This window comes from Falco rusticolus, chromosome Z (genome assembly GCF_015220075.1).
Source record: "Falco rusticolus isolate bFalRus1 chromosome Z, bFalRus1.pri, whole genome shotgun sequence".
Lineage (NCBI taxonomy): Eukaryota > Metazoa > Chordata > Aves > Falconiformes > Falconidae > Falco > Falco rusticolus.
In genome coordinates, this window is record NC_051210.1 from 53,097,694 (window position 1) to 53,123,397 (window position 25,704).

The 25,704-nt window shown below is 36.1% G+C and overlaps 1 protein-coding gene across 1 annotated transcript in view; it reads left to right on the forward strand.

The window, feature by feature from the left end:
• PTPRD (protein tyrosine phosphatase receptor type D) overlaps nt 1-25,704 on the forward strand; it is a 376,747-nt gene that overhangs the window by 306,363 nt on the left and 44,680 nt on the right. Inside the window, exons 22-23 of the mRNA XM_037374079.1 lie at nt 7,290-7,413; nt 17,651-17,826. Of these exons, the coding sequence (XP_037229976.1) occupies nt 7,290-7,413; nt 17,651-17,826 (300 nt within the window). The remainder of the gene's footprint in view (nt 1-7,289; nt 7,414-17,650; nt 17,827-25,704) is intronic.

A 25,704-nucleotide genomic window follows, 5' to 3' on the forward strand; every position in this document is an offset into this window, starting at 1 on the left:
CTGCACTTTACTGCCATACCATTACAGATAATAGTGACTCATATGTAAAAATCAATTTCTTCTCAGCAAAAATGTGTTTTCTATTCTTTTTCTTTACAATAGTTTCCACTTTCTAATATTATAAACATCATGTATTAGTATTCTGTAACTTTACTATTGTAGGATGTGCTCCATTTGTGGAGAAACAATTCGTTCACTCAGTGAACTATGAGAAGTTGTTTGTCTTCTTAGTAACACATATGCTGTAGCATTCACCTAGGTTATTTGGTGCTTAGTTCCACCAAAGGTTGTGTCTGAGCCAGCGGGATAGTTATCATAGGGAATTTTAAAGACAATGCAGGAATCCGAAGTGGCAGTAGTCAAGATTTATAGTACCATATTATCTCCTTCTTTTGTGCTGTGAGTGCTTCCTTGGGATAAAAGCATTTGTTTATGCTTATATAATTAAGACAATATTCTGATAAAAGAAAGCTAGTGTTAACATATTAGAATGCTGTGTTTTGGTCTGATATCTAATGCCATTTTGCCAAGGAATTCCACAGAGACAGTTTAAATAGTCAAGTACTGTAATAAAAGTCAGTTTTATTTTGTCCAACTGAAAGCAGTGTAGGAAGAGAAAAGTAGTCCATTTCTTACAGCAAGAATTATTCAAGGATAGACTGTGTAGGTCATTATTGGTAAAACTGAGTTTTTTGGGGGGCTCTTTGTAAGATTAATTTACAATATTTTTTGGGGGGGATGGAGGGCAATGGAGAAATCATTTATGAATTTTACTCCTTTCACAAAAAAATAATAATGTTGCCAGTGCTTTAAAAATACTTTGAAAATTTAAAGAAACACCATTGCCTCATAGGAGGCAATTCCAAAGTTTAGTGTTTCAGAGCTGCTGTATTTTATGTAATATATAAAACAAAACAACAGGATGCTTTAGTCACAAAAAATATTTAAAATAAACAAAGCATTTTACTACTCAGGTATTCTTCTGCTCCTGATATTTATTTGCTACCTGAAGTTGAGTGCTTTCAACACAAAATTATTTCCACCACAACTGGTTTTTGGTATCACATACAAAGTTTAATTGCAGATGGGGAGTAAGCAAATTGTGTTTAAGACTAGAGGCAAAGAAACACAGAACAGTGGGATTGGTTCTTAAAAAGTTAGGTTTTCTAAAGATTTTTATGTAATAGAGACTCTTCTTCAAAGGTGTTCAAAGAATGGTTGTTTTCCTCCTTAAGTGTACTTTAGTTATATGCATTTATAGCTTGTTTAATTCCACTGGCATCAGGTTTTACATGATCTCATTTGGTCATAGGAATATTAGCTTGACATTGCAGAGAAAATACTTTTGTTCTTGAGAAGAGTTTGGCAAAAGCCTTAGTTGTATTTCTAGCTACTCTTGAAAAACTGTCCTTTGAGATTCAACAGGAAGTGTCTCATCTGTGCATTTTTAACTGTTTTTAGGGCCAGGATGCAAAATTGTATTTGAGTTCCAAAGAATATTTAGTTAGCAAAAAATGAGGGTTATTCCCCCCCATATCTCTTGAAAATGGCAGCCTTTACAGCATGGTGTAAAAAGCTCTGCCTTAATTAGAAAATTTAATTCCATTTGGCAAATTGCCATGATCATGTATTAATGTTCATGCATCTAGCATTCATATTTTGGTAATGTAGTATGTAAATCTCATTCTATTAGTAAGTTTCCTGCATAATATGATAGCATCCTATTATAGATTCATGAGCTATGATAGGAACTTTTCATTGCAGTTGCTGACATTGGTAAAAGCGGGTCAAACTGTTCAATTTTATGGGTAGCTGACTATCTTGTCCAGTTTTACAGTCTATTTGCATTGACATCCTCTAAAATTTGGGGGTTTTCATTCTTTTTTCTCTGCCTGGTCTTAGGTTGTTGCTCTGTGACTCAGTGATTTTTCATGATTTAATTTGCAGCTTCAAACACAGCACCTACAGTGCTGAGAGTCTCTTTACAGGACATGCTACCTTCCCCATCTGGGCTTGTGAAACCTATGCAGTAACTCACAATCCGTTTAACCCCACCTAGTAATTTTAAGTTAGTAAGTACCCCACAGCCACTTGCTCGCTTGTCCTTCACCACCCCCCTACCACCACCAAGAGGGATGAGGAGGAGAATCGGAAAAGGAGTGTATAATTCAAGGGTTGAGATAAGAACAATTTAATTGGTAAAGAAAAAGCCACACACACAAGCAGAAAGAAACAAGGAATTCACTCACCACTTCCCATGGGCAGGCAGGTGTTTGGCCATCCCCAGGAAAGCCGGGCTCCATCACACGTAACGGTTACTTGGGAAGACAAATGCCATAATGCCAAATGTGCCTTCTTCCTTCTTTTTCCTCCAGTTTATATACTCAGCATGACGTCCCATGGTATGGAATATCCCTTTGGCCAGCTTGGGTCACCTCTCCTGGCTGTGTCCCAATTTCCTGTGTCCCTCAGCCCTCTGGCTGGCAAGGCCTGAGAAACTGAGAAGTCCTTGACTAGGTATAAACATTACCCAACAATAACCAAAAACATCCATGTGCTATCGACATTGTTCTCACACCAAATCTAAAACACAGCACTGCACCAGAGACTGGGAAGAAAACTAAGTCTGTCCCAGCTGAAAACATGACACACATAAGGACACAGACCTGATAGCTTTTAATTTGCTGGCATAGTGACCCGTAGTAGAGCTCTGATTCAGGACAGGCAAGCATCCAGGAAGGATGGCATTTTGTCATAATTATTCCTTCCTCAATACTGTACCAGGATATACTCCTGGAAGTCTTATGATCACAGCAGGGAATATTTGCCTGTTGTTTAAGCAGTATAAAGGAAATCTTCACAATGAGCAGGTACAGAGGTTACTGGAAGGGGGTTTGAAATTCTTCTGGAAACACATTTTGGTTACTATGATTCGTAGTCAAAGAACTAATTTTTATGGATGATGCATTGTACTAGCAAATATTACTCAAGTCTTTTCCCATTAACAGATCAGACTTTTTTCCACATCCAACCATTTAGAACACAATAGCTGAAAGATAAGTCAAAGCATGGGAGGGCAATAACAGTATTACAGATATCTTTATTTCTTTTGCACAAAGCACCCGTGCTACACAGTTATGCTATGAAGAAATCCAGTTCTTTGTTAATGACAGCTTTATTGAAGGCAGGCTTTCAGAATGAATATACTGGAAATCCTATTAAAGTGCCATCCATTAAACCATTAAAGCACTCATTAAAACTGTTAGTACAGACTTGTTATTCATGAGTTATTGGTCTTTCACACTTTTGAAATGTGTCTGCCAATACCACTCTACTCTTTGTTCCAGTGTGGCTATTAAGTCTGAGGAAATATAATTAACTTTCTTTTGACAAAACAGCGCTTTGTGGGAGGATAGTAAGGCCACAAAGTGGTTCAGATTGGTGAGAAAAACAGTAAAGATTAAAGTTCAGTCCATTTGCCTGGTTTTGACATAATTTATGTTAACTATGTCTGCATGTGGGCCTAAATATTAATCACTGAATTAGACCATCTGGCCATACATCATACAAATAAATGAATTAGGAATATAGTATGCTGCTGTGATGATCATATCCTCATCTACTTCTACAAATAGGTGACAGAGAAAGCTGATGTTTGATTTTTTTCTTGGTATTTAAAGACAACTTTAGATCACTTAAACAGTAAGGAATGAGAAGGGGAAGAGTAATAACAAACAGCTGAAGTTAAGCTTTAAATGTAAAGTATTCTTAATAGTCTATAAATTCACATTAACAATAGGTGTAATATAGAACTGAAGCTCTTTCTCATAATGGGTAAGGATCTACTTAGTCCCTAATTTTCTAAGTGTTTTTTTACTTTTCCAAGTATATGCAAAAATGCATCTTAAACTTTCTGTTTGCAAGTAGTTATAATTTTGCATAGATTGTTTATGGGTTATTTTAATTTGTATACATCTTTTTTTATTATTTATAAGGTAAAGCCCAAGTCCTGTAGTCCAGTCTCAAAACTAGTAGCATGTTAGTCAGCCAGTTTATTCTGTTATTTTCCGGTTTTCTTGTCATATGTGAAGAGGTATATGTGACATCTTATACTGTGAATTCATTCCCAGATGTTTGTACACTGTAGGTAAAAACCTAAAAGATCACGCCCAGTGTCTCCTTCAGTATGTATCTAAAACAATGCAGGGCAGTGTTGCCTCAATATGGGGCACTGGGCTGCTCTTTAGTTAACATGTTTGCGTATATGCCTCAAAAATTTCTGACTAGGTAGTCACAGGCAGTGCAGATATGCTTTATTCCTGGTCAAATAATTGATTTTATTTAATAATTTATTTAGCATATAATGCACTAACATATTGAGAACATCTTCTGTTTATTTTGAGATTACTATGTTTATGTTCTAAATTATTACTAGAAATCTGAGCTGAATTCATACTAATTACTTTTGAAAATACTGAAAATTTGACCTGCAAACATCTTTCATAAGTTACCTTATTCACCTCCATTCGCTAAAAAAAGTAAGAGGGGATATTCTTTGCTGAGAGGTCGTTATGTAAATTTGATTGCTTTCCAACCCATATGATGTAGATGAATTGCTTGCTGGTCAGATGATAAAGATGTATATTACATATGACACTCCTCTTCCCAGTGCTGATGGAAATGTGGTCCAGATTCTTTCTTTTCACCTTAGATTAAATAAATAGCACTTAACAGTAAAGGTAAAAATGCTTGTGTTTCTAAATGAAACAAACAGTGCTTGCCTGCTTCAAAATTCTATCGGCCTTCCATTTCAGAGGATGGGAGAGCATTACTGTGACGAAACTAAACTGGAAGAAAATGGAAGAAAAATGTTACAAAGTAAAACCACTTGCTTTATTGGTAATTAGGAATTTAACTATGTAATCAAAAAAGTAATGCTTTGGCTGGAGAGGGACCAAGCCCTAATATTGGAAGGATCAGGTTATTATGTTTATACTTAAGCACAGCACCGGAATGATGAGTACTTTTGCAGGTGGCAGAATACCAATTGGGTGCTAGTTTGTTGTTCATACATATAAGAAGAAAACACAATCAGGCTTGAAAAAAAGTCATCAACAGTTTTGTAAAACTTTCAGTATCTAGTCTATTAAATTACTAGCTTAGAAATAACAAGATATTAATACTATTAACATACTAAGATATGTTAAACTTAGTCCCACAAATTGCTAAGATTATGAACACAAATACTGCTTTTTTAAAAGAACAAAAGTTTTGGAGGGCAGAAGTTATGTGGAAATTAAAAGAAATCAGATTCATTCAGAGCTGAAAACCATTTAAGAACACCTTTTGAACTGTTAGTAACACACACAGTGATAGAAGTCAAGGGAATAACATCAAAACCACAAGAAACATTTTCATGGCCTTCATCATGCTTCCAAGCATTTCATTTATTCTTCATTCCTCTAAAAAGTCCCATCTCATTTCCTCTTGAGGGAGGAGCTGCCACACACTCTGCCTCAGCTACTGTAGGAAAAGCAGTATGCAAATGGTGAGCCAAAACCTGAACCATCACACTCCTTTGCTCAGGAGATCTCTGCTAGGTTATGCAGGATAACTTTTCAGTCCCAGCTCCAGAGGACTCTAATGAAAGTTAGAAATAGTCAGGAAAATTAGTCAGTAACTGTTATAGAAGTTAATTGAGTCTAGGGTATTAGTAAAAGGATAAGCTAGTGGGACTCGGTTTCCTAAACAGGAATGCTGGGGTATTCTAAGACATCTCTATCAGGCAGCCAAGAAAAGTGGATATCTTTAGAATGATCTCAAGAAAGAAACAGTCATTCTCTGAACGTTACATAAATAAATTTTATAACACATGTAAAAATATGTAAGCATGAAGCAGTTTTCTGACTGGCCAAATAGTAATTATTAATCTAAGGGATAGATCCTTACAGCTCACACTAATTAATTTTGCACATGTTCATTGTCTAATAAATCCTACTGTAATAGATTACAGGTCATTTTTCATTTCCATTAAAGTGGACTCACAGCTGTTGTAGCCCTGGGAGGAGTTGGTAGAAGTGGTGTAGTAGTGATGGCTTGATGCAGTAGGGGCAGTATGGAGTTTCCAGCTTGTGTTTTGTGGCTGGACTACTCACAGAAAGTGAACATAGTGTCGGTGAACTGCCTCATTTAGGCTTATCTGTGTGTTTTTATTTTTTATAATATACAGCAACCTTGCATAGGGAGCTGCTGATTTTTACTGGCATTAAGCAAAGGGCATGAGTCACAAAACATAGTTGCATATATGTGTTGTTGAAACAGTTTTAAAGTCTCTAATGTTACAGCCAGGGAAAGTAAAACAATATGTGATTAATTGCGACTTCTCAGTATGAGATGACCTTTCATGCAGCCACTGCTGTAGCAGGCATAAGCAAGTACCATCTGTTATGTATTTTGTATTTACCCAACTGTATGTATACCTCAGCCATAGAGGTAAAAATAAGTAGTAGAGCCTGGAGTCTTCTTACTGGTGAAGGATGAAGGAGTGTGTGACAAGCTTCAGTAACTCCATCCCGTAACATGAAGAAAACGGGAAATAAGCAGTGATTCTAGGAACATATAGTTATGTGTATAAATCAGAGATCATTAAAATTTCAAATATGCCTGAATTGGACTCTCATTTATGACTCAAGGAGATAAAAAATAGAATCTCTTCATGTTGTATCTGGATGATATGCAGTTGCTTCCCTGAGCCACACTAGTATCATGTGTTGGCCTGGCATCAAAGTGAAAGAAGAGAAACAACATTATTTTTCTTCTGGAAAACTTTTTCAGGACCATTTGGAGTTTATTTAGTTAACAGGGCGCTGAATTGTTTGAACATGTGCACTTAGTAATAGAGAAAGACAACATTATTTATTCCCCTTCGTCGCAGTCTTTTTGAGATTTCTGACAGTTCTTTCATTCTCTGTTATGCTGGAACCTGTCACTTGCCAAACTGAAAAGATAAAAGATGGACAGCATACCCTTGCCTTTCTGAAGAGAAAGCCTTAGATTTGAAAAGTTTATGGTTTAAATTCCTGATGGAAATTTCAGATGCATAAATACAAAATGCTTTATGTAATATGATATATGTCACAATGTGTCCCAAAGTAATAATTCTCTGTCAAAAGCAAAATATTTCAAGAGTAAACAATGGGATCATATGATTTGTAATCAATATAAATACAACAAGTAAGTAGTCCTTAGCTAAAAGTTTCCTCGTACTTTCTTCTCTTTCTCTTTTGAAGTCTATTGATCCTGGTCAGCAGTTCACATGGGAACACTCTAACCTGGAAGTAAACAAACCAAAGAATAGATATGCAAATGTAATTGCATATGACCATTCTCGCGTTCTACTGTCAGCAATAGAAGGTAAGGAGAGTTTTAAACTTAAACTAATTAAATCCTTGCATCTAGTACGTATTTACCTACAGATACCTTTGCATAGTACTATAAAGAAGTGTTAATAAAAGTACTTCCAGTGAATTTCTATAATGACAATCCTTTTTGGATGTTCTTTCTCAGTAATTCATTATGAAAATGCCTTAAAACTGACACAGGTTCACATGTAGCACTGAATGCATTGAGTTCCTGTGTGTATGCCAATGTGTTATTTAAAGTAAATTATTTTTACTGTTTACTTATACTAATTCTAAAAAGCAAATATAGCAATAACCATGCATGAATCGACAGCTTTGTTAATGAATGACATTATCAGCATATCTGTTTATTGAGTTTCAGTTGCCAAATCCTTAATGTGGGAGAAAAAATAAGTTCAACTTCATGTTCTCAGGGAGAATTTTGAGAACACTGTGTTAAAACTTCCATTTTTTCCTTTTCCATTTACTATCGGAATGTTAAACAATAGTATTTAAACAAATGCCCATATGCAGACACTGTTGGAACCACAGTATTCCACTGCCAAAACATTGGCAGAGCGGTATAATGAGAACTCTTCATTACATTTTTTTGGCAAAAAGCTTTCCAAAAAATTAAACATCTTAGACTTCTAACTTAAGTGAACTGTCCAATGTGATCAGCCCTGTGTATTGTGTCTCTTTTGCCAAGGGCTAAAGCAACGGGAGGTATTGGTTTTCACTCAGAGGATTCCTTTTCCTACCAGTTCTGCCTTACCATTAATCTGCTTCCTAGGATGAAGACAGATTTTCAGTTTATTCTGTACTGTTGACAGTCGGGTATTAATGATGGCCAGAATATAATCAATTATAATTTAAGTAAAACAATTTAAGTGACAATAAAAATTGTCTTTAGCAACTCTGACACGGCTTCAATATCATACATAAGATGTAGGGAACTGTATTCAAGGTCATAACTATTTCAGTCCTAACATTCTAAACTGCAGAATGTTTTCATTTACTATTATAAACAGGTTCTTATCTTTGGCTACTCCAGACTGAAGACACTGGCTACAGGAAGGACGATATTTATAGGTGTAATCTATTTTAATATTAGCTGCTTGCAGAATAAAAAGGCAATCCCACTGTTTGAAGTTTAGATCTTCCATTATTTATTGCAGCTGCATACTGTGGGCTTTGATAACATAGATAAGAGCTTCTCAAATGTATTAGAAAATGTAAATGATTGCCTTGAAGAATTTGCATGTGATAATCTGCTTATGTTTATTCCACCTCTGAAGCTCATACAGCAGTTCTGACAAGACTTTTTGTAGCATTGCTTAGAATTTTTCACATTACCTTGTAGAAGAACATAGCCATATAGAATGGTTGAACTAGCTATCTCAGTATTGAAGAGAGGTTATTTTAATTAGCCTTATATGTAATTCAAGAAGAATACCCCTTTCTGTGACAGTGGACCAGACAAGAGAACTAAATGTCAGGAAAGTCCAGGAACAGCAATTGGACAGCTGTTCTGAATTGTTATGTAAAGTTCTTTGGAACAAAATGTGTAGCTCAGAAATAGGTCTGTATTACAGAAGACTCAAGATTTTCATAGGATTTGTTTGGAGAAAGAGTTGTGTAATGGGGGGAAGCAGGAGAGGAAATCATCTAGTTGCAAGTAAATGTGTTTGTTAATTTATAAGTTAGACATCTCGGCTTAAAAAGTTCTTCCAGGTTGCCCTTCATGTAAATGACCCATGAAATTTGGTTCCATTACAGAAAGTGAACACATTCAGAGAATGGGAAGAAAAATTAAGAGGCAAAACAGAAAACAACAGTCACGGGAATTGAAAGTATCAAATTACACAGTATATTAGACTACTTCTTTAAAATATAAGATAATAAAAATATGAAAAAGGTATACATTGTACCTGTAGGAAAGGACTAAGTATTTTAAGGAGCATGGACAACATGCTGTTAAACTGTGGTTTGATTCCCATTTTTAAGCAGGAAATACTAACTACAATGACGCTAAAAATTCTAACCCTAAAGTAGTCAGTGTCTTTAAAAAAGTAAAAATATTACAGCCCTTTGAAATACCAGTGTTAGGTCTAATGCCATAAATGGGATTTTGACCTATCCGTCGATTTGCCTGTTTTTAAGTATTTTCGCAGTGTTCAGTTTATTGTGAAAAAAAGCAACATAAATCAAATATTAAATGCTTTTTTATTTTATGATGATTTTTCTTGAAAACAGTTGTAAATCATTATTTCTTTATCCTGTTAAGTATTTTTCCCCCCTGGGATGTTACATGATTGTGTTTCTGAAATTCTGTGTGTGTACCTTCATAAGTACAATACACTGGGCATGGCATTTGGTAATAAATGCTTCTCTTTCAAGTTTTATGTAATATTCCTACAATGAAAATATGCACTCTGCCTAGCAGTTTAATGAGTTGACAGCTGTGTTTGTTTTCTTGCTACCACAGAAATCAATACTTTGAATATCGTTTAAAAAAATTAAAATTCTCCTTCACCTATAATCCTATACAAGTTGATGAGGATGTAGATTTGGACTACATTACATTTTGTTACAGCTATATGTAGAATATTTGGTTGGATTTTACATACAGGGCTTATCTGGTATTCTTTGACAGCCATAAGAAGACTGATGTTGTCAGTGAGTTTTGAACAGTAACTGTCCTCTTTCTAAGACGCAGAGCGCCATTCTGGACCTAGTCACCTGATCCCTTTTAAGAGCCAAATATATATGAACAAGAAACTAAGCTTCTGCCAAACTAATCCTACACTGGTGATCACTTTGCCTCTTGATGTGTTGCACAAACGTGGAACACTGTTAATGACCTACTCTAGAGTGGGGAGCCAGGTCGCTTTTGTTCAGTTGCCCCTCTCTGACTATAGCCAATATGAATTGATTCATAGAAATTCTTCAGAAGCATGTAGTAGAAATTTGAAATTACTTCTTTGCACCCTCTGATTACATAAAGTTGTTAAAAATTACATTATCCTTGGAACACAAGGTTTAGCAACACTTTCAAAGTGTTTATTTTAGTAACTTTTACAACTCCTGTTAGATGTTCCAACTTGGTTTTGAATCCCCACTACATTCCTGGCCTCTGTAATTGTATATAGCATAGACTTCCACAATATAATTGCTCACTTTGTAAGAAGTACTCTTTATGTTATTAAACTCACCATTGTGTTATTTTTATTACATTAGATGTTCCTTTGGAAGGAAAACTGAGATTAGATGTGGTAATTTGAATTTCCACTTGAAGGGAAACACTATCTTGCAAAATTTTGTTCCCATGTTCTTGAACTCTCGTTGCTCATGTTGTGCTGTCTTTGGATGTGTCTGAGAGGGACATTTGGAATTTCACAGTATAATGAAAGAATGTTATAACGTGGTGCAGTTTATCATATGCGTCTACATGGTATTGAAAGCAGAATTTACCAATTAAAAGAAAAATGTATCAAGTTAAAACATCTAGGTCTGCAATCTTAATCCTCTAAGAAGTAAATAAAATACTGGGGAAAAAATGATTAAAAATTCTACATTGTAAAAAGTCTTGTCTGTTCTTTTAGGAGACATCCAAGACTAAAAGTCTGCCATATGTAGCATGGATTTGCATAATGCTAGTGTTAAAAAAAAATTATAGATATATATATTATATTTCAGCAGTGTAACTTTTGTCTGATGGGAAATTTAGTAGCTAATATTCTTGTTTATCTGATTGCCGGTTACTGGTCTATTATCATTGAGTATGTAGGCCATCATCTTTAGATTTGAAAAGTATTCTAATCAGTATAAATTCTTTAACAGCCATGGACTGTACAAATTCTGTGTGCTCTCTAGTTGCGTTGCAATCTGCTAACAGTATACAGTTACACACTTAGAGTAATTGTATGCCCTGTCCCCCTGCAAGCCTGGACTGCCTTAAAAACAACGGAAGTGTTTCAGTGATGAGGGTGATAGGGTACAGAAATATCAGTGAAGTAGACTTCATGGTGTAGAAGTCTCTATGAAGTAGACTTCATATAGTAGACTTCATGGTGGCTGTCTCAACGCCACAAAGAAGTTGTAGGGGTATCATTTTGGCCTACGGATCTACCATGCTGTTACAGATGTAACATAACAACAAAAATGATGTCATTCTTGATACCCTTGAAATCAGCTCAGAACAATACTGTCTTTATCCTGTATACGTATCTACACTGTCCATTGGGGAAAGCTTCAGCAAAACATCAGTGGCATTGCTCTTGAATAGGTAATGAAGGTTTGGCACACCACAATTTCCTGTGCACTGTCATATTGAAACTGTTTTTTTCAGGAATAGTCAAACCAGAAATCATATAATTTCATATTAGTAGAGGCACTCATCAACCCCTTTTAGTTCATCCTTTAGAGATCTACATTAGTATTTCTATGCAAAAAAAGACTCCGTTGATAGATAGCTTGATGTTACTCAGTCTCAAAGAGTTGGAGAATCACTATATGACATTTCAGACAGCTGTAATCAGAGAATGATGACTTCATGTTGGATTCCAATATCGCTTTGAACTATCATGTAACATACTGCGATGTCGGTGCATTGTGACCAGTGTTCTGGCACAATGCTGTTATCACTGTCTCTGAGGAACTGCACTGAATAATGTTTACTTTCATTCTGTACCTTTTCTTAATACCAGCCAACTTCTAAAGCAAAACAAAAAAATCCCAAGCTTCGTTTCTTCTTCCTAAGAGAACTCCTCCTCTTTCCCAGCCCCTTTTTCTGCTACCCACCTTCAAGTTTCCCATTTTGCCTGCAGATATATGGCTCTTAGTTCTTAGTTTACATCTGTAATTTCACCTTTATTAGATTTTTTTCACCTTTTCCTTTCAAAACTTTGTCTTCTGTCCTCTGCACAGTCCCTTTCTTTGTCCTGCTTAATTCTGCATCTTCTACCCATCTCTTTTGACATTGCCTTCTTTACATAATTCTCTATAATTCAGCATTTCACTCTGAGATATCTTTCATCTTTTCCCTCTTCATCAGACTCTCCTAGTGCTAACAGTCCATCGACAATCCAGCAACCTGTAGGTGGTTTTTTTCTGTCTTTTTTTTTTTTACCTTCTTATCTTACATTGTTAGGGTCATATGTAGTGAATTTTCCTCAGTCTTTGTAAAAAAGGTTTCATTTTACAAACGTTCATTACTACAATATCTTCATTGATCTTGTGCTGCTTCATTTTTCAGTTAGTTTGTACAGTACAATTTGTGCTTAGACCATTTGAATTTGATAAAATCCTTAACTATATATATATTACGTTACAATAACTTCCACATAAACAGTTTCTACTGGCACCTAGTAGCTGCCTTAGTTCATTTTTGCTCTGACGTAGTTCAAAACATCAGTCATTGATTTAAACCAATAGTGTAGCTTCATCAGCATTCTGAGTTCATCACTGCATTTCCAACTTGTTTACAAGCATGACAGAATTTAATCCTATTACTACACACTCTTTTTGTGACTAACAGCACATCTCTTAGGGAAGCAGCACAGAAACAAAGGTTTATGGTTTAATTTGTTTTAAATAGAAAAGCTGTTCAGTACTTAGCCTTTGTAAAGGTTTGAAATAATTTCATGATTTGATTTGAGTTTGTGAATAAAATGTGAAGTCTAATTAAAACTGTTTAAGATTATAACTGTCTTCAGGAAATCAAGAGAATAATTCTGAGGTCTACGCTATTAGCCTTGTGGATCTGAGTCTAAGTTGCAGCAAGCTGTACTCCCATCACAGTTCATGAGTAGTCTCAGCATATATCAGAAGCTATAGAGTTATTTTTCTTTAATCTTTTGCACTTTAATTGTGGTATTGGCTAATCTTGTTTCATTGCTTATTCACTCTTACTCTGTAAAATCTGGATTGCTTTGTGTTCTTGCAATATTTTAAAATGAGATGTCTTTTATGCTCAACTACTCATCTGATTCTTCACCCATTGTGCTCAATTCCTGCCTGGCAGAATAAGGAGACTGCAGTCTTTGGTCATTCATCACCATAGCTGAAAAGGCTACGAGAAAATAGTGATGGCAGAATTCCAGTCTGGAAGCTTAATCTTTAGCTGACTTTTTGTGGTGAAACTGTTTATCTCTTCATGAAACTTGTAAAAGTCATGTTATGCTGCATGGATTAACCTAAATTTACACTTCAGGTATGCCATCCTAAATCTGCAGTAAACCCCACTGATGCCAACAGGCTTAGTTAAAGTTCATATGAATATTACTGAAGACAGAATTTCATTTCTTTGTCCCCTTCTTGACCCGTCTTTTTACAGAACAACTGACTTAACTATTAAGCCCAAATTTAAGTAGTGATGGCAATTGCTGCTGTGCTTGTGGGTATGTTGCCTTCAAGCTATGGCAGCTAACAAAGGTTTGCAGAATTTCATTGTACTGCAATCAAACTAGTTGTCATTTGATTGTTTTTGCACTATTAGACTTGACAGAGGATTGTGCAGCTTTCTCAGGTCAGAATGAGGTTGTGGCCAGGAAAACCACTGGAGAAAGTGACATTTTAATATTTAGATTTATTTGCCTTTGATAATTCTTTCTGCTTGGTCAGTGTAGATATTTGCAGATGTTCGGGCTTTGGGTATGTTATTTTTAAACTGCACACAATTCATTAGGCCTCTTACGATAAGGCATCTCCCCTAGACAGCTTTAAGTTTATGCGCTGTGGGGACATAGCTGATGAAAAAAACTGGTATGGCAAAGTGCAAGGTGGAAAGTAAGAATGGGAAAATGGAATTACAGAATACAAAAGGATTTTGCAACAGGATGTGAAACTGAGGTCATGCGTGAAAACAGTGATGAAAAGAGACTCAGTGTGAGAAATGGATATGATACTTGAAGGGACTATGAGACTGGATGGAGAACAAAGAAAACACCTAATGGATGGATACTTTAGGTGAGACAATGGAGGTGACCACTGTGAATCCTTTTGTTCTCTTGATCTCAGTAGAGATAAAACCCTATAGAGCACTGTATTCTGCTAGTGATAAACCCTTGATGAAAAGGTCTCAATGCAATTTCTTGGAGTAGCACCTAGTTTTTCCCAAAACGACATTACTTAAGTCAATAACAGTTGCTTCGGTCTGTGGTAAATGGACTTCCCTGTCCACGTCCCAGCCACATCCGTTTCAAGTGCAGTGAGGCTGATTTGCCTTGTAAAAGTTTGGGGTTTTTTTCTGGCTAAAGAATATACAAGATATGTTGTGTCCTCTTGATAAAAGGCAAATGGAGGAATAGAGTGGAAATTACCATTTTAACCTAGCTGGGAAGAAATCCTCTTTGCAAATATTAGTAATTAGTAGTTCTTTCTTACTTGCATCTGTGATCAAGTAAGGTATAACCTGGAAGCTTTTCTTCATTGTAATTTAAAGAATTAGAATGTATTTAATTTAAAATTTATTTATTTTAATATGATTTATCAATAAATTTTATACAATTAAGTAGAAAGATTATTTACAATTTTAGTCATTCTGGATTTTTTTTTACATCAGGTACTAGGATTGTCTGCTAACATTTTTAAAGATCATTCTTCAGTGCACAGTTTGCAATATTTCTCATGCTTAATTTTCATGCTGAGTTTGTGCAGTATCAGCTCCAGAGGACAGCTTTCCCAAAAGATCATTTAACCACTTTACAAAGAGTTTTCTTTTTCATTTTTTTCCTCAGGCTTTTATTTATAACATATGTTTCAAAGTGTGATACCAGTCATCATAATATAATTCTAATTTATGCAGAAAACATTTCTTTACCAGCTTTCTCAGTTCCTTTGGTAATAGCACCCAGTTGGTGTAGATTTCTCTTGTTGGCTTCATTTTTCTTTCTCATCTTTTTTGTGCAAAAATGTTTTATTATCTTGATAAAGGAAGAAAATACAGCATTATGCCTAGCAGTTTTATTTTCTAAGTCATTAATTCCAATAAGAAGTATCATGTAAAAAATTTCAAGTCTACAAGAACGAGGCTTTTGAATTCCAATATCTGCCTTTCATGGAGGGAAAACATCCTTTTCAGCTATTGACTATGCAGGTTTTAAAGTGTTTATTTTATTTTATTTTTCTTCCAGAAGAGACTTTTGTTCACCTCTAATCATAGTCAAGCAATATTCCTGTGTCCATCCATGCATCTTGCCCGAGGAGTGTCATTTGCTACCTCTTTTTTGCCCCTGAAGTTACAAATTCTTTCTTTCCTCAAAATATTTTGGCATATTTTTCCTCTAATTGTACAGAAAGTCAAATCAAGTTAAAATTTGTGTTTAAATATAATTTGAACATAGAGCTAAGAAAATCTATTGAGCTTTCTTGGGCATAAAGGCAAAAGTTTATGCCAGACTACAGCTGCACTAACCCATATGCTGAGTCATTTCCAGATTAGATTGGTTCTTAACTAGTGTCACAGTTAATCAGTGTGTTTGTTCATGACGTAAGTACATGGTGGAATGAAACACTAAGCTTACCCAGAGTGAGTGTAGAAACTCTTCAAATTGTGGCTAAAATCAAGCAAACAAACAAAAAAAATGTAAAGATGTCCCTCTATTTTCGATTTGAATTCAAATTATTTTGAAAAGACAGGAGTATGCAGCCTCAGTAATTCCTGGTTTGGGATCGCTAGCAGGAGATGATACATCAGAATGGTTTTGGAGGTTCAGGATGGGATGGAAAACTTGAGAAACTTTTTTTAGAACATATTTGAAAATGTATTATGTTTCATAGCCAAAGAAATTCAACTCTGTTTCTTTGTGGAGTGAAATTAGCCACAGCTTTAGAATAAGCCAGGGAGCCTGTATAACCTTACTCTCTTGAAAATGTTTGTGGAACCTGCAACGTATCCTGAGGTTGTAGACTTGGGCATGGCAGATTGGCTGTGTTAACATAAATCATTCATTTCTGCTCAAAGAAGTAACTTCTGTTAATTACTTTAACAGATCTTTTATATCATTTTATTATGATACAGTCGGTATTTAAGCTAACTCTTCTGGGGAATGCTTGCATGTTCAACACTCTAGTGGGAAACACTGCTTTGCCATCCCACCAGCACTGAGATCTCACATAGGTATCTTTTTCTTCTTCAAGTCATCAGCTAAAAAAAAACAGCAGTGACATAAAAACTGATGCCTGCCATGCTTTATCTTCCAATATGCACATAGCCTGAGTTAAAAGCTGGGCACTGCACCGCTGAATCCAGGAGGGATGGGACTGAGACAGATATGTCCATGTTTAGCCCTTTCTGTGAACATAGCTACCTTAGTAGTCCAGACTGGTAACATGATCTTCACTACAGCCAGTACTCGTCCTTGACCTTGGCAGCATGTTATGGTCCAATTCTTGCTAGTAGACATGGCACTGCATACCCTCAGTTAAATAGATTCCAGTTAGGAGCTGGCTCCCTTCCATGTGGCTTACAGCATGGACATGTGTCCAGTAGACACACCGAAGGTCCCTCTGTAAGTCTTGTCCAAAATACCTGACCCTTGAGCAATTGACATTTTTGGTCCAATGTGCCCACAGGTCTTGGATTCCATCTTCTTTTTGTGCATTTATTTTTTATTCAGACTTGCAGAGGCCTTTATTTCATGCACACACCATTTAGCAAATTCCACTGTTTCTTAAAGCTGACTTACATAATGTCTTTTGCTAAAATAAAGCTTATAGTTAGCTTCCCATTTAATGGAAAAAACAAACGAGGCAGCAATATTAATAGTTTTAACAATGTTCTGTATTAAACAAACAAACAAACAAACAAACAAAAACGCAACAAAAAACCGCAGTGAGCTCAACAAGAGCGTTAAATGGGTTCTACTTACAGCATCCGATGGAGCGGCTTCCCTGTCTGGCCCAGGCAGAGGCTGCCATACCAGTGAGTGACCGCAGGCAGTGTCACAACAGCTCTTAAATGCTGCTGCTTCCACTCCCAGGTCTATCCATCTGCTACAGATTTTCAGGCTTCTTTATACTTCCTTATCAGACTAAGTCCTTTGTTTCAAAAGAATGGTTATTCCCAGAGAAGCCATCATACCCCTCAGCTCCAGAAATGGCATACGTTCACTTGCAAGTACCCATGTTCCACTTGACATGCAACAAGCTAAGATTAACTGATCCAGCTGTGTCACAGGATTTTATAGCCCTTGTACAATAGGACAGCACAGAAATGCTGCCCCGCTTTTTTACTCCTCTCATTGCAGGCATACCAGGCAGTGACTACATCAATGCCAACTACATAGATGGATACAGAAAGCAGAATGCTTATATAGCAACACAAGGAGCGCTGCCGGAAACCTTCGGTGACTTCTGGAGAATGATGTGGGAGCAACGGGGTGCAACTGTTGTCATGATGACGAAACTAGAAGAGAGGTCAAGGGTAAGGAAAGCAAATAAAATATTAATAATACTGTACCTGAGTAATCACATAAGTTTTTTTCTTTCCTGCATATATGTTTGTCTGCCTCCTGTATATGCACAAGAACTGATTTTTTTTTTTTCAAGGTTGCCACCACTTAGAAGTGTTTATACTATGAAAATCACTTACATAGGAATATTAGTTCCTCTGTGAAACAAGTCACACTACTTGTTTTGTTGGGTTTTTGTACTCTGAAAAACTTGAAATCTCTTGATCCATAGTGATATTTTTATTTTTTTTTCCTGTTTCAATCATACTGAAAATATTAGGAGGTGATTGAAAATTCTGCTTCCTCTGTAGTATCAAGAATATCCTGTTATGAGGAAGGTAATGTATCTCAACAGCATTCAGTTTTTGGTTTTATGTGGTATAGATTAAACATTACTTAAGATCAGTGAGCATTTGGATTTGCTAAAGAAACAAAAATATTTTTTAGCATGCAATGGGTGCTAGGGAAACTGCAACAGCGTGTGCAGTAATAGAATACAAAATTCTCTGAAGTATTTCAAATTCAATTTTACAGAGTAAAGTAAAATTGGGAAAGTTAAGGACTAAAACATAAGGATGCTATTCTAATAACAGTAAATAAAAGATGTGCTATATGTGAAGGAAATCAAAAGCAATATTTTTTTGTTATATAATAAGGAAAGCAATGGAAAGAGTAGTAACAGACTTACGTGAGGATTTACTGTCAGGTCTTCATTTGATGGCATTCATCAGTTCTAATTGTGAATTTATTGGGGGTGGGGAGGTCAGTGAAAAAAAAAAATAAAGGAGAAACATGGTGAGGAAAGAAAAGGGAAAAACCCTCCTCAGTGGCCATTCAGAAAGAGTATGTCCAGTCCTCAGTGCCCTCTCCAATAAAGCAGGTGGTTCGCCCACCATACTTTTTGCACAGTAACTCTTATTTTACATCAAGATGCAGTCAAACTCCTCATGGGTTTTTCCTGCTTATGATATGTTAGCACTGCTGGCGGCAGACATCAACTGGTGAAAGTGCTGTACAGCTGGTTCATTACTGAGCTTTCTGCAGACACATTGATGAGTCCTGTAGTGTAAAACAGAAGGTACAACCAAATGTAAAAATCAGGAAAGGGGAGAAAGAAGGGGTGATTCTAACATCAGTGGCAATTGCTTCCCTTGGGAACCTGCTGTAACAACAGTGTTGGGGTTTTGCAAGTACTGTCCAGGAGCTGAATAACAAGACTGCTACAGGCATTCTGTGGTACGCTGTCCTGGGAGCTTGTGCGAAGGGTGGGGAGCTGCAAGTGGGAGGCAGGCTGCAGTATTACAGCTGGAAGACCCTTAGTAATATGAAAAACTAAGGTACTTAAGGCGCTGTGCAAAAAATGCCATACAGAAGATCGAGAACATGATCATCCAGAAAAGCTTTGTAGTCAGTAAAAAGTATCTTATGGAAGTAACTGGAGAATAGTTGATATTTCAGTAACTCATAGATGAGTTCCATTACAAAATGAATTATTTTTTTTGCCTGTGCAAGCTTGGAACAGGAGGGAATGCACCATAAAGCCTAAGGTGCTTAATGCTGTACTGTGTTTGCATTGATTTGTATTTTTTTCATGTGCTTGGATACATAAAATTGCAATGATCACATAATATGTTGAACCTCTTGCAAACAGTCATCCCCTTCTGGAGGTTTATCAAACTACATTTATATACATACTTATTTATTCTTTCACCATTCCATCACTTCTTAAAAATAATTAGGTTTTTTGCAGTTCAAGCAATGTATAGCATTCTAATTATAAGATCACTTTGCACATGTAAATTCAGCCTACATTAACACCATTGCCTGTGCGTACCTGATGGCAATTAGTACACAGCAGAGGGTAATTTTATCAGAAATTTTCATTTTATCTTCACTACACAGGCCTTGTCTGTTCTAGGCAATGACAGTTGTTTGCAATTAAGTAAATTAAATTTTGGCCATTTCTTCACTAATTACTTCTTATAGAATAAAGTTGCTGCTAAATAGCATCAGTGCTAAGAAAAAATCTGATCCTAATAAGCAGCCCGTTGCAGGAGGTGTATATAAATACTTGAGAGTTTATCTTAATACTGCAGGCCACAGACAGCCACCACAGAAAGATGTTTTGATGTAACTAAATGGAATTCTACTCATTCTTTCCAGTAATTGCTTAGCAGAGTTTTAAGCTAACTCTAGCCTGTGCTGACTGCACCCTGAAAAAACACTGATCAGAATAGTAATCACCTCCAGAAGTGATTAGCATTCAGCAGCAAGACATTCCCTGAGTGTAATGAGAGACCAGACAATCTAGTCAATGGATTGTGCGTGCGTTCAATGCCTATGTTTGCGTATTTTTTTGTGCATAATTTAGCTTATTCTGTGTTCATAGGTCAAGGGAGTTTGATGCACTCAATGCAGAGCATAAGAGACCAGCTATTGAGTACGTAATTCAGCTCAAATCTTAGTCTCTGCAACTCTATGAATATGGTGTTTCAGTTACCTCATCAATATCTAATCATATATTAGTTATCTAATACAATATCTACATGTAATGTAATTAATGGTATTGATGATGAGGCAGCAGTGGGAATCCCTGTGTGAGAAAAGAATATGATGGCAACATTTCATCATTTTTATCTCATGCTATCATTTCAAATAGCATATCCTTATAGCAGGAGACCAAGTGAAATTTCAAACATGAAATACAAGCACAGTTACATATCATTAGAGGTGAAGATCTTTGCTAATTTTGTTTCTCTTTTTCCTTTGATTCCGTTTTGATTACTTTTGTGTCTTGGCAGCCTAATCATTATTCCTGCTGCAAGGCATGATCATTTCTCTCTGGGACTTCATCTGCTTTCCATCTCCATGTCATCATTTCTGTTTAGCTTGCATTTTTCATTATGTAGTCCTGCAGCTTGATATCAGCCTTTTTAACCTGGACTGCACAGATAAAGATGAGGATGTTAATTGCATCTGCAGAAACAGAGTTGCTTCATTAGCATGTGTTAGATGTCTGACTAACTTCAGCTTTGAGAATATACATATTTTACAGCTGAGCACGTCAAATGAAGATGTTACAGTGAATTCATTATTCATTTGTTTGCCTAAAAGGAAGCTGCAGGAAAATAGAAGTTCTTTCACTTACAACCTTTCACACTTTGTTGGTTTCATATGAAATGTCATCACCTGAATCTCACTTGACCAAAACCAGACTAGAGAGAGAAAGTCAGTCCCATCATTCAGCCACCATGCACATAATTTATATCAAAAAATATTATAGACACTGGCAGTGTGTGGAACAGTGTTGGTAGCATATTTGTCCCATATATGAGTTTAAATGAAATAAAAGAACAGTATTGAACATTGAAAATTAAAGACTAAAATAAGCAGTTGTGTTACACTAAGGAAAGCTGTAAAGTATTAATGTGCGGTACCTCTTCCCCACTGTCTTCCACTCCAACCCCAACCCTGTTGCAATTTTCATTTTTTTTTTTATCCTCTGAATTGATTGAATGTTCTGAGAACTAGTGTGCTGTAGTGAATGGCGTGAATGATCAGATGAAGACAGAGAATCAAACTTCATAGCAAAAGATAATATTACCTCAAACAGGGAACATTTAGTCCTGTCTCGTTTCGGAGTAGGATACTGTTGTACATTGTCCACTTGAAAGAAAATTCAGTCCTTTCCTCTTTGCTATGTAATTCCTTATCTTGAATACACTTACTGTGCTGTTTTAGAATTGATAGAAAATACTTACCTCCCTCCTTAACCCCATTGGCTACATTTTGTATATTGGGACCATAGTGCCTAGTATTAGTCTTCTGTCAAAAAAACCCAATAAGGTCAAAGCTAAATTACAATATAACGACCATAGACATTACTAAAATATAAGCCAGATTCTGAACTTACATAATGATGAGGAAAGCTTTTTCATACTGATGCTATCAGCTTCATTCAAATTTGCTAATGACTAAGTGAATACACAGGAAAACTACATTTATGGCATTCTGTTAGCCTGATTTTTTTTTGTCTGTCATTTGACTGTCAGAAAGTGGATATCTGTATTATAACCCAAGAATATATAAAAATGTAAGCCAAGAATAATCATCTTAGTTTGTCAGGGTTCAACATCTTGAATTCTGAGTTTTCATTGGGAAGGAGGATGTAGAAACAAACCCAGTAGAAAGGTCATATATCCTGTCTCAGATTTTGTTGCTCAGTATTGGAATAGGTGGGACTATTTGCATGGGTCCTGTATCAGTTCCATTAGACCATCTAAGGATAGTTAAGAGTCTGTGGACTTAACTTCTCTCAACTGGTCACTAATACCTGAGAGAGTCAGGAACACTGGCGCAGTCCCAAGAAAAGCCAGGCAGACTTTTCCTGTGGTTGCTGCATTGCTAAATAAGTACTTCTGTCATTCCAAGTGTCATGCAACAGGTCTGAATCTTCCCAAGTCAAAACACTGCATCTGTGTCTTTCAACTCATTTTTTTTTATAATTTATAGACTATCCCATGTGTTAGAAAAAGAAAGATTGGGTTACAGTAGAAATATCAAGTAGATGAAGATGTGTGTCTTGAAAGTGAAAATCAGGGTAAAATAATTGTTGGGGTTCTGTTTTGTTTGGTGGGTAAGTTTGTTTGGGTTTTTGTTAAGGAGTACATATTAAATTAAATCAGCAAAGCTTTTTCCAGAGTCAAGTAGTACAAACCCCAAAATCATTTGAATAAGCACAGTGGAAAGTAGAATTGTACCTTGGGACTCTTTTGTAAGAATAGCTTTGAAACAAACTTTTGTCCACCAAAGATTTCTAAGTCTTGCTATAGGAATGAAAAGATAAAGGCAGGTCTGGGGAGAACCTTGAATTCTTCTACTCCAAATGCACAAATTTCTGACATTTTTAGTGAATCTTGGTTTGTTGATGGCAGAGTGATGGCACTGATATTTAATGTAGCTGACCTCGTATCTAAGACAAAGCACTGGTACATGCACAACAGTAAGTAATAAGCAAAGAAAACGAAGAACATTATTTTCTTGTCTATATGAAATGCATTAAGATATTCCAGAAAAATACAGGCTGCGCAGCAGAGTTTAATGTGATTAAGGTAGTTTTACATTTGTTGTGCAGGGCTTCAACAACAAAATTAATATCTTTCCTCCCAAGTATCTTTTGACAGGTAATACTGGGGCTATTACCTGTCAACATATTGGATCAAAAATAAGTGACAATAAGACATCTTCACTAATATGAGTAGAAAAGTCATCAATACATTCATTTAACAATTTTGACAGGTTGTATCAATATACTCCCAAGAGCAGCTGTACTCTATTGTATTTAGACAAAATGTAATTGATCTGTGCATAAAAGCTGCACTGATGTTTAGTATTGGGCAGCACAGGTATTTTTAAACATAGGGAATTATAAGGGTTTTTTTTCCAGCAACTAGAAAAATATGTGTATCTTTATCTGGTAAGAAGTAAGTTAACATCTCTCCCAGCAGGCACATTAGCATATAGAATGTGTGCTGCAATGGCATTCTTCCATACTGAGTTGTATTTTGTTACTAAAGAAGAATTAAATGTGCAGTTTTGTCATTGTTCATTCCCTAATTTTAATGGCAAACCAGTAATTTCTGTGTCAATGATGTACTCTCACAGTTTTATTTCACTTCTTTAGTGCTCAGCATGCTAAGATATGAGTCAGAAGAAGAATGAATGAGAGAGCTGGGGGAAAAAAACCCAAACAAACAAAAACCAAACAACCAAAACCCAGAAAAATCCAAAGTCAACTAGACCGTGCATTCACCAGATTTACAAAAATAAAAATAAAAATGTGTAGGTTTGTACTGGGGCTTTTTCACTGTAACAGAAAGCAATGGCCACAGTCCCAAGAATTTCTACACCATTTTAGGAGCTGAAGTCACCAGTTGCCATGTCAGAATTGTAAAACTCTAACCATATAGTGATTCATTATCGAAGGATTCTCAGAAGTGCAGGGGCAGGGTCATGCTTAATACATGTAAGAATTGGATCCTAGTTGTATACCAGCGAAGACTGCACACAAATAAAGCTTAAAGTTTATTTTTCTAGTCATGTTACAGGTAGAAGCACTGTGCCTCGGCTAAAACTCAGACTGTTATGTCACCCAGCAAAATAGCTGTGGAAATGCTGTAATTTGAGCAGGGTTAATTTTGTGTGAAAAGAAATGCTGTAACACCACTACATAGGCTGAAAGTAGTTTTGGCATGCCATGTCTGGTTGTTTCAGCTTATACGCGTTTGCAGTTGAGGACATACAGAATGAATGCCCCATGTGAAAAGATGTTGCTAAATTACAGATAATCTGGAAGAGAACAGTGATCAGATGTTGGAGAAGTGATGTATGGGGAAAGACAGAAAGAATTGTATTTGGTTTATATATAAAGAGAGCAAAGGAAAATGTAACAGTCTTCAAGATGTGAAAGGCTGTTAAAAATTTCATGGCAATCAACTATTTTCCCCGCCTGTGGGGCTCTAGGAGGAAAAAATAAACTTTGCAGCAAAGCTGATTAACGTTAAACTGTTAAAGAACTTCCAAAATACAATGTCATGAATGGAGTAAACTCCATAGGATATTTTGTGGTGTCTCTTCCACTGTAAGCTCTCAAGAACTGTTTATACCAGAATTTTACCTGGAATGATGTGGCAATACCTGGTACTGCCACAGGTATTTTTCAAGGCATGCATCCAGTTTTTTATGTTGTGGTTCTCTGCCCATAAAATAAGCGATTTCTGTTAGCTGTTCCTTTTCCCTGAGGCAGGTGTATAGCAAGTGGTATAGTCAAAACTATATTGTAACATTAATTTGACCTTATTTGCTTAGTTCATTTGCTTTGTACTTGGGGTAAGACATACATTACTCCCTCATATAATTCTCTTAGTACAGACAGATGGAATATGCCATATTTAAAGACTGGTCACTGACATTTTGAGTTAGAAGTTTTCCTTGCAAAATCAAAAATTCTGTACTTCTTTTTTTTTTAAATGCAATGACTAGTTCATTTTTAGTTTAGCATTCCAACTTATTACTTCAGTGCGGGGAGTTCTTTCAATGCATTTCAGGCTTGAAAAAGTCACTAAACAAATTCAGTACTGTTTATTGAAAGTAACCCCACATTTCCTTGTTTAGCAGATCCTAGTGAAAGACTCTTGACCACTTCTCCTTTACGGTGAAAAATACATCTGGAAAATTCAAGTTCTTCAGACAGGTGTCTCTGAAAGAGAATATTATGATTTACATTTTCCATCAGTTACAAAGCTGGATACAGCTGGCTACTGAAAGGCACATGTTGGTAATAGGTCTTTCTGGTTAATATCACATTTCAAGAATTTTATCCATGTATTAAAGTAGCAATAGAAAGCTTACTGTCACTCAAAGTTCCATTCAAAAATCAAAATCCAAACTGAAACCTCTAAAGTTCCCCAGAATGTTCACCAGTGTACCATTTCTCTTTTTCATGTGATTTCATCCATTCACTTCTGGATTTCTGGACAACCAATACCATAAGAGTAATAGAATTTTTTTCTGATGTTTCACTCTTGATTCCTCCAGCCCCTGCCCCCTTCCCTCCCCCCCCCCCCCCCCCCCACTTTCTTACATAATATTCGTATCAACTAAGAGATAACTCTCTTGTATGGACAATACAAAATCTTCATTAGAGCACTTGAAAGTAATCTAAATTCTTCAGTGTGTTCTTCATACTGCAATGCAATATCTTGTTCAGTGAAAGGATTATTCAGGCTGTACACAGTGATTGGCCCTGAGTACAAGAAGAGAATGAAGAAAAAAGTAGTCAGCCCGTTCAC